Source organism: Centruroides sculpturatus, unplaced genomic scaffold, assembly GCF_000671375.1.
Source record: "Centruroides sculpturatus isolate CEXI.00-Female unplaced genomic scaffold, Cexi_2.0 scaffold876, whole genome shotgun sequence".
NCBI lineage: Eukaryota > Metazoa > Arthropoda > Arachnida > Scorpiones > Buthidae > Centruroides > Centruroides sculpturatus.
In genome coordinates, this window is record NW_019385118.1 from 12,378 (window position 1) to 21,969 (window position 9,592).

The following is a 9,592-nucleotide window of genomic DNA, read 5'->3' on the forward strand; positions in this document are numbered from 1 at the left end:
GTCTATATTCTGTCAAATAAAAAAACTGTAGCATTCTAACTTTATTTAAAGTGATAATACGACTTATAATATATAACGCACATTGTTTGGGGGGAGTATATCCATTTTCTAAATTTAGGTCAACAACTGTTTCTGCTTGGGGGCGTGGTGACTTCTTGAAAATCTAGATCAGAACGTTTTTCGCTACATATATTATATATTATTCAGTATTTAGATATTATTTTAGCAAAACAGACATTTCCTACATTTATTCATTGATAAAAATATAGTATAAAACTATAATAAAATAAAATACTGCGATAAATAGAAAGCAATATACACATTAGTATATATGATATATATTGACATTTTATTTACTTATAGATGACTTTGAAGACAATTTTAAGTATCTATATGAAACATTTTATTTTCAAGTGTAATTACTAATAAAAACCTCCAATAAAGTTCTGAGTATTTGTACTAAACATAGGATACAATTGCAATTACTAATTGAAACGTCCATCAAAAGTAAGCATCTATACAACACCTTCGGTGCAATAGTAGTTACTAATAAAAACCTCCAATAAAGTTTTGAGTATTTGTACTAAACATATGATACAATTGCAATTAGTAATTGAAACGTCCATCAAAATTAAGCATCTATACAGAACATTTGGTGCAATAGTAATTACTCACAGTTGAAATTTTAATTTACTGTGCAAAACATTTCTGCTTACCAATCGTGTAGCTCATTTATGCACTTTACTTCAAATAGGTAACACGTATAAATTTAGTTCTGAATTTTTGCTGTGAAGTTCTTAGTGAATTTCTTTAATATGCCGAAAAGAAAGATAGATGATTCAGAGATCGATTTAGATCTTTTAAATTATGTTTCTTCTGACGAGTCTCTTCGTAATTCAGACTCAGATGATTTTAGTCCTTCAGAATGGAGTGCATCTGATTCTGACTCAGAATCAGATTCTGTATTGCATACTGGTCCCAGCACATCATCAGGAACAACATCTATCACATCATCTTGGACGACATCAAGCACTCAAAGCAGAGAGGAATTCGATTTCACCGGAGATGAAGGCATCAAAATTCCAGTGAACAATCCAGAAGAAATTTTAGAAATCTTTGAGTGCATCGCAAATGAAGATATCATTAATCACATCACTGCAGAGACGAACAAACATGCAGAAGAAGTAATATTGCAGGCAACACAAAAAGGGATGAAAAAAAGAAGCAGAATGAATGACTGGCAAAGTACAACTGCGAACGAAATCCGGCTACTTCAAGGTATTTTTCTTTTGATGAGTATTGTAAAAAAACCTGATTTACAGTCGTACTATTGTAGAAAGCCGCTTTTAAATACGCCAATATTTTACGAAACAATGACAAAAGACAGGTTTATCTTGTTATTTAAATTTTTACATTTTTCTAGTAGTAATGATAAAACGGATAAACTGTATAAGATTAGAGACTTGTTAAATTTATATAGAAATAGTTTTAAGAGCGTGTACGCACCGTCTAAAAGAATATCTATAGACGAAAGTCTTCTTTTGTGGAAGGGTCGGCTAGGATGGAGAATATATGTTCCGCTCGAGAGAGCTAGATTTGGAATAGAGTGTTTCTTTCTTTGTGAAACCAAAACAGGATACATTTATAGTTTCGCAATGTACACAGGGAAGGGAACACAATTTCCCATAACCCTGACTGATGTCGATCCATCAAAACAATGCCACTCAACAAATATTGTCCTCTCCCTTATGGAAGATTTATTAGATAAAGGTTATCATTTGGGAGTGGACAATTATTATAGTAGTGTATACTTATTCGAGTATTTAGTACGTCATTCAACAGATGTTACTGGTACTGTAAGAAAAACAAGGAAAGAGTTGCCACAGGACGTTATACTAAGTAAATTAAAAAAAGGAGAGACATCAGTCAGGTACAAGGATAAACTGATGATGATAAAGTGGAAAGACACGAAAGTGTCTTTCCACTTTTGAACTTAGGGGGGCGTCATACGTTGAACTCTTTGTAATGAGTTCAACGTATGACGCTACTATGAGAACTATAAAAACAAAAAAAAAGACTAATAAACAAAAACCAAGTGTGTGCATTGAGTACAAATATCATATAGGAGGCGTAGATCTGATGGATCAAATTACGTCAACTACCCCCAGTACATGTACTCGTCTTAGAAAGTACTATAAAAAAATATATTTGAGATTTTTGGATTTATGTGTACTCAATGCACACATTATCCATAGAAAATTAGGTGGTAAATTAACTTTAAAAAATTTCAAATTAAAATTAATAGAGAACATTTTCACAAAATATGGTGAAAATACAGTCACTTCAAACAGCATCAGGAGATGCAGCCTATCTTCTCCTAGCCGACTCACTGGACGCCACTTCATAGGAGAAACTGAAATTGTAGGAAACAGAAATAAAAGAAATAATTGTGTTGTGTGTTCTGCGAGAAAAAAAAGGACGCAAATAAAATATTTTTGTAAGCAGTGTAATGTTTTTTTGTGCCCTGCAAATTGTTTCGAAATCTATCATACGAAGCAAACCTTAGTGTGATAGAGATCACTGTACATTTAAAAAACTGTAAATATTGCAAATATTTGTTGAAAATTTTTGTATTTTTGTATATATTTTTTCTATTACCTTTTATCTCTCTACTATTTGAAAACTAAAATTGAAAAAATTACTATGAATGTTGTTTTTTAAAAATGTAAACAAAGCACATCTACTATTTCCACCCTTACTTGTACATAATATTTCTGTAAAAAACTAAAAATGACTTCAAGAAGAAACAAGATGTAACGGTATTTTTACTTTTATTTATTTTTTAATCTTTCCTTTCAATTAACGTAGAAATTAGCCAACAACTTTATATGGCAATTTCATAAACGATTGTTTTTACATTATCTCTTATAAGGTAAAATAGATATAGCTACTTATATAAATTTCAAATTATAAAAAAAAACAAAAATAATTTTTTTATAAACATCTGATTATAGTTATATACATTACTTAGATATGTCTATATTCGTTAAAACAAAAAAATTGCAGCATTCTAAATTCATGTAAAGCGATATTACGACTAATAATATATAACGAAGTTTGGCTTTTGAGGGGGTGGTGGCTACAAAATCTAGGTCAAGCGCCATTCTGCTAGGGGGCGTGGTCTTAACCGGAAGTACTTCGTTTTTTAGAAAAATTTACAACTTAATGATTTTAAAAACACTAATATTCGTTAAATAAGACAAATATATGTAAGATTTTATAAAATTCAAGCTAAAAATTAAATAACTTTATTGATTTATGATTGATTGTTTATGTTTGTAGTTGACAATGTAGCTCCAACAAAAATAACTTTTTCCAAGAAAGTTCCCACCCTACAAACCAAAGTCGATGCTTATTCGTTAAACCATAGTCATTTAGCAACAATATACCAATTAGAGTTCAACAGGCTTGTAAACAAAAATTTTATTGTCCAATGAACGAAAAAAGAGTCTCCCATAGACTTAACATGGAAAGGAGGAGTTTTGTGAGTAAATTTAAAAATACGGGGTGGTAACAAACATCTTATTCGTTGAAACAGACTTAGTCTATGTAGATAAATGACAATCAGTGCTTAAATCGCGACAAACTAGTTAATTACGAAAAAAAATTGACACTTACTCCAATTGGAGTACTACGCAACAGTTTAACTAAAACTGGTTACTCCAATGGGAGTACAGCACAACTGACTGGTTAGGCAACTTAATAGGAAGATCTGCTCCATTCTATCAATTGATTTATCACTGGAATAATTTTGGTATGAAGTTTTAGAATTATTAAATGCCATAAAACACACTTCATTTTTTATAATATGCAAAATTTGTTGGATTTGTTTATTTTTAAATGTCTAATCTTTTGTTTGAATGTATCCCATGCATTTGTAAAATTGTAAAATATTATATGTAACTACAGTAGAGCATCGATTATCCAAAACAATTCGAAACTGGGGTTTTCGGATAACTGTTTTTTCGATAAAATAGGATATGTTAATATATTTTTTCATACATGATCATGTATGAAAAAATATATTAACCTATCCCATGTTGAAATTCATTCAAATCCAGGCACATTCTTAAGTAACATCTCATGGTCGTGCATGCTGCCAGCTAAAACACGCACAACAATAATAATATTGGAGTAGCCCAAGACATAGCCAAATACTGCAGCGCCACAGCATTAGCAGAAATTTGAATTTGTTGACTGGAACGCTTTCGGTTAACCGATGTTTCAATTGATCAGTATTCGGATAATGCTCTACTGTAATTTTTATTTATTTTACTATCTGTCTACATTTTGTATTTATTTATTTCAGTCTGTTTTGTTGACACTTCAAAAAGGCCCAAACTAGTCATAATGTCTTTAATTAATAAAACTTGATTTGATTTGCAGTTAAATTTAAAAAAAAAAATATAACTTACCAGTTAGTATAAGATATAATCCAGGAGGCTTGAAAAACAAGAACCAATGCCTCAAAAATAACATGTTTCACTTGAATTAGGATAAAGCTCTTGAAAGCATGGCCTCTTTTAGGGATATGGCTATAAAGAAAAAAAAAAAGAGTTTAAGTAAAAATAAAAGCAAAATTCATCTTAGTCTTTTTTTAAATAATTTTCTCAAATTTTTATAATCTGGACACAAGTTCAAAAACTTTCTAGCAGTATTTCTCAAAGAGCAGTACTTCCTTGTACATTCAAACACACACAAAATAACTAAAGCACAAGGACTATATTTAATTCTGATTACCATATTTTATTTTTATATTTTTGTCACTGTATTGTCACTAAAATTACATAGATCATTATCAAGTTCACTCTCAAGCTAGCAAATAGCTAATTAATGATTGATTAAAATAATTTAGCTGAAATGCATGCTATCAATCTTCAGTCTGTGTTGAACTTAAAATATTTAACAAATGTAAATTACAGTCGACCCCCCTATAACGTATGTTCCTATAACAACAATTCCTATAACGTAGCAAAAAAATTGTAGAAACTTTCGTATAAAGTACCTCCTATAACGTCGTTTTGCGACAAGATTGATAGAGTCTGGACCAATAGTGGATGAGCAGCCAAACTACTAACCTCCGACCCTGCGCCACGCTACGAAGCGGCTAAATTAAGTTTGCTATCGTCTGTTTAGTATTATATATAAATTATATATAAATTAGGTACTGTACATATAATTATATATTAATTATATATAAATTAGGTACTGTATATATAATTATATATTAACTTAATTTATTGTAACTTTATTATAATTATATATATGCTTTCTGCCGCCTGGCAACACGCTACGGAGATTTTAGGCTAGTAAGTTGAGTTTATTATCGTCTGTACAGTATGTAAATTAGGTACCGTAAGTCTAATACAGCACTAATTTTATACATTTCTTGTGAAAGAAACACTTCTTATTCAACGGCCATAAAAATTATTTATATTAATGATGTCTCCAAAGGTCAAGTTATTTTTCTGCCAAAAATTCGTTATCAGAAATTGCGGCCGTCGTTTCGTGTGCTGTTCCGCGATGAAAACCAGCTTTAAGCAACGGCGTAGTCGAACGGTACACACTCGGTAAGTAATCCTATAATTTTTTGTTTATAGCATAGTTTATACAGATTATTCCCAAAAAATTATACGTATTTTGGAAATGTTGAGTCGAATTAGTCTAGAATCGGTTAATTTTATAGAAGAAAACCTTTCGAACAGCCTTAGTCCGTAAAATTCCCACCTATCGGGCTGCGATTGGCTCATGTATTTAATCGTTCCTACTACGTAAAATTCGATTAGCGTGGAACGTATCTAAGCGTTATAGGGGGGGTCTACTGTACTATGCTTATTACACAAATGTAAATTATTATTTCAATAAACACTCTGACTCCTAAAATAAACTGACACAAGCAGTATATTAAATAGGTCAGTCAGATGCACCAGAGGTTTAAAATGTAAAGCTCTGCATGAGCTCATCCAACTGGAGGATCAAATATATTTGCAGGACTCTATCATGATGGATGTTAACCTGGGTGTTACCAAATTAACAGACAAATTGTAACTGAATTTAAAGAAGAAATATAGGAGAAAGTTAGATTGGATAGGTGCCGAGCAAATAATGAAGATTAAAAAGGAAAAGTCGGGTCTCATATATAATGTGCGACCAGATCAGTATTTCACCAGATACTGAAAGAGTCCTAAAAAGAAGGAAAAAAAAAAAGGCCCCAGCTATGACCTTCATAACACTACAGACTGGCAAAACAGAATAGCAGAAATGGAAAGTGGCCTCAGAGGTCTGGAAGAAATAGACAAGGACTACTTCGGGTGGAAGACAGCCCTTAGAAGTGAGGGGCACAAAACGCAACAGATAAAAATGAAACAAATTAAACACACAAGACATTGGTTAGCAGACAACGGGTTAATATTAACAAGAGTGGACAAAAGCAAACATTTAGTAATAATGAGTAAACAACGTTACACAAGGACTCTGAAAGAGTATATAGTAAAGACTGAATGTGAAAGAGTGGATCACACCATAGTGGATAAATTGGACAGGAAGGTCAAAGAATTGGAGATCACCCATTACCACTATATTTCCATTTCTCAAAGGAACCAGTATCACAGGCCCAGGTGTACCTAGACTGTTTGGATATGCAAAAATGTACAAGAGTAACAAGGAGATGAGATCTGTAGAAGAAGTGTAAAGGACCAACATATAAACTTGAAAAGTGCCTCCATGGATATTTATCAGAACGCATAGAAAATAACCATTCTGTCATGAGGAACCCACTAAGCTTAGTTAATGAACTCAAAACGTACGTTTAATGGATGATGAGATTGGTACAGTACAGTCATGAACTTTGAAAATCTATATCTGTCAATAAAACTAGATGCGTGTTATCACGCCTTAACGGACTCCTTATGCATGTTAAACCCAGGCATGACGGCATACCTGGAAGATATGAAGATGCTTGCTGACTTGGTATGTTTCCAGTCGTTATTTAGCTTTGAAGGAAAAATATATAAACAAAGAAAAGGTGTGCCCATGGGCAGCTCGATGTCCAGGTTACTTTGTGAATTGGTTCTACATAAGTTAGAACAATTTACAGTTAAGAATTTTAAAAATGAAATAATATTATACAAAAGATACATAGACGATATATTCATTTTATGAAGGAACGACAGAAGAATACAGCATTTTTTGAATGGGATACATTTCAATGAGGATGGCTTGAAACTAAAATTAGAGCAAATTAGTAGAACAGAAGTGCATTTTCTGGATATCAACATTACATTTAAAAACGGATCCTTAACTACTAAGGTATAGATTAAATCTACGCATGAACCATTGTATATTCCTTCATCCAATGATCCGCCTACTTACAAACCGTCAGCATTTAGAGCTCTTATTAGAAGGGCATTTAGTTACTGTTAGTTACTGCTCTAACATTTACGACAGGTGACAAGAATTAGGTAGGATCAAAACCATTGCTGGATCCTTAGGATTTAAAACTGAAATCGTTGAAAAATTAATAAGATCCTACTTGGTACCTAATAGAAAGAACACAAAAAAGAATACGAACAAGGAAATTACTAAATTCACATATAGCTAAGCAATGTCCAGTATCATGAAGGAATTAGCCAACTACAAAAGGTACAAAACTAGTACAGTAGAGCGTCGATTATCCGAAAGTCAATCATCCGAAACATCAATTATCCGAAAGAATTCCAGTTGGCAAATTTAAATTTTCACCAGTGCTGTGGCGCTGCAATCTTTGGCTATGCCTTGGGCTACTCAAATATTTTACATTTCTGATACTAAATTAACTTCTGAAGTATAATTTATTGTTTTTATATTTTTCAATATATTAATTTTGTTTGTACAAAATAAAAAAATAATTTTTAACAATACAATAGTCTTCGTTAGGCTTAACATCAACGAAAATTCAACGCAAAGCGACATGCAACGGAGAAAAATTGCAACATCGGATACGTTAAACTATTTTTTCGTACATAATCAGTTGTCCGAAATATCAGTTATTCAAACAACACCAGTCCCCAATTGATTCGGATAATCAACGCTCTACCGTATATGTAAACGAGCTCCCACAATTTACAGTCTACTTAGAAACGACAAGGACAGGATAAATAAGGATGAGCAGTCTGAAGTGTATAGATTACCATACAAATGATCAACTAGGGCTAAATAAAGAATATATTGGTGTTACCACCAGGACATTGAGTAAAACACTTAAGGAACATGTATATGATATAGGTAAAGGGCACTACAATACAGCACTATCTAAGGTAGCACAGACAAGACTTCAGTGATTGATTGGAATGAAGCTAAGATTATTAGACAAGTGCACTCACCATCTTTGGCAATGACTTTGGAGAAATTTGATATATATAGATTCGGCAGTACGGGCAGATGTTTGAACTATAGAGATGCCACAAATTTACCGACAGCATGGAAATATATGATTGATCATAACCCAGAATAATATGGTATTCAGTGTGCACTCGGTCCATATAATTAGGTTTATTGATATATTTTATTTACTTTATTTTATTTCATATTATTTTATGTTATTTTTATTTAATTGGATCCATGTATTCATTTATTTTCAATTTAACTTTTGTATATTTGTATTTAAACGAATTGTTCGAACAGATGTAGAAATTTGAATTTTGTTTTGCATAATGTTTGAACTGGAACCAATACAAGAAAACGTTCCAAATACTTCAAAACTTTCAAAAATACCTGAAGATGACCTGTAGAGAAGGTAGAAAACATTAGTAAGATAATAAATATTAATTCTTGGATACATAAGGTGCTTGTGTCAGTATATGTAAGTTATTAACTTAAAATATTTAAAATGTGAATTAAATAAAAATATTTAAGTTTGTAGACATACAAATATAAACATCCATAAGCCCAGCATAAGGCCAAATGGTTGTCGAACTAGATCTGATTTTATTACTGCTACTATTAACCTTCTAAATTAATTTCATTTTAATTATTAAATTTAATAAGAGAGGGCACCTATTACTACGGTGACCATACGTCCTTTATTTAAGAGGACAGTCCTTTATTTCACTGCTCTGTCCTCTAACTTTATTTATTTTATAAAATAGGCATTTTGTCCTTTATTTTGTAAATTCAATGCAAAGTTTAAAAACTTTTTTAATAATATATTGAACAACTTAGTTTCGTGTACGCCATCGTGATCAGTGTTGTCATCATGTCCATACGTTGCTACATAGAGTGCGGTAGTGCAGTGTATCGTCAACCCAACAGCCCTTTGACAGTACCAAGGGGCAGACACTCTTATGAGGATTTTTGTGATAGTTTTTTAACTTTCTGGTTGGTGGATGATACACTTGGAGCGTTGGTGAGCATTCGTCGACACTTGTCGACAATCTTCGGGGGCTCGAGCACGTGACATATTTACTGTTAATGTGCTAAATAATTGGGACATGTGTTTTATTGAAATAGAGGTGTTTGAATGGGTCACATTACTCAAAATCCCTTTGTGGGTGAA

The 9,592-nt window shown here is 32.1% G+C and overlaps 1 protein-coding gene and 1 long non-coding RNA gene across 2 annotated transcripts in view; one reads left to right on the top strand and one right to left on the bottom strand.

Annotated features, from left to right (window-relative positions):
* Window positions 1-815: 815 nt before the first annotated feature.
* On the top strand, window positions 816-2,115 carry LOC111635021 (piggyBac transposable element-derived protein 4-like). The gene has a single exon (XM_023379865.1). It carries the CDS (start codon window positions 816-818, stop codon window positions 1,989-1,991), a length of 1,176 nt encoding a protein of 391 aa, XP_023235633.1. The 3' UTR covers window positions 1,992-2,115.
* Window positions 2,116-9,592, bottom strand: part of LOC111635020 — a 24,544-nt gene continuing 17,067 nt past the window's right edge. Inside the window, exons 2-3 of the long non-coding RNA XR_002758327.1 lie at window positions 4,476-4,595; window positions 2,116-2,413 (exon numbers count right to left, since the gene is read on the bottom strand). This is a non-coding gene — a long non-coding RNA (uncharacterized LOC111635020). The remainder of the gene's footprint in view (window positions 2,414-4,475; window positions 4,596-9,592) is intronic.

What these genes read in the sequence shown, in the direction of transcription:
- LOC111635021 (XM_023379865.1), top strand. Translation starts at nt 816, where the DNA reads ATGCCGAAAAGAAAGATAGATGATTCAGAGATCGATTTAGATCTTTTA.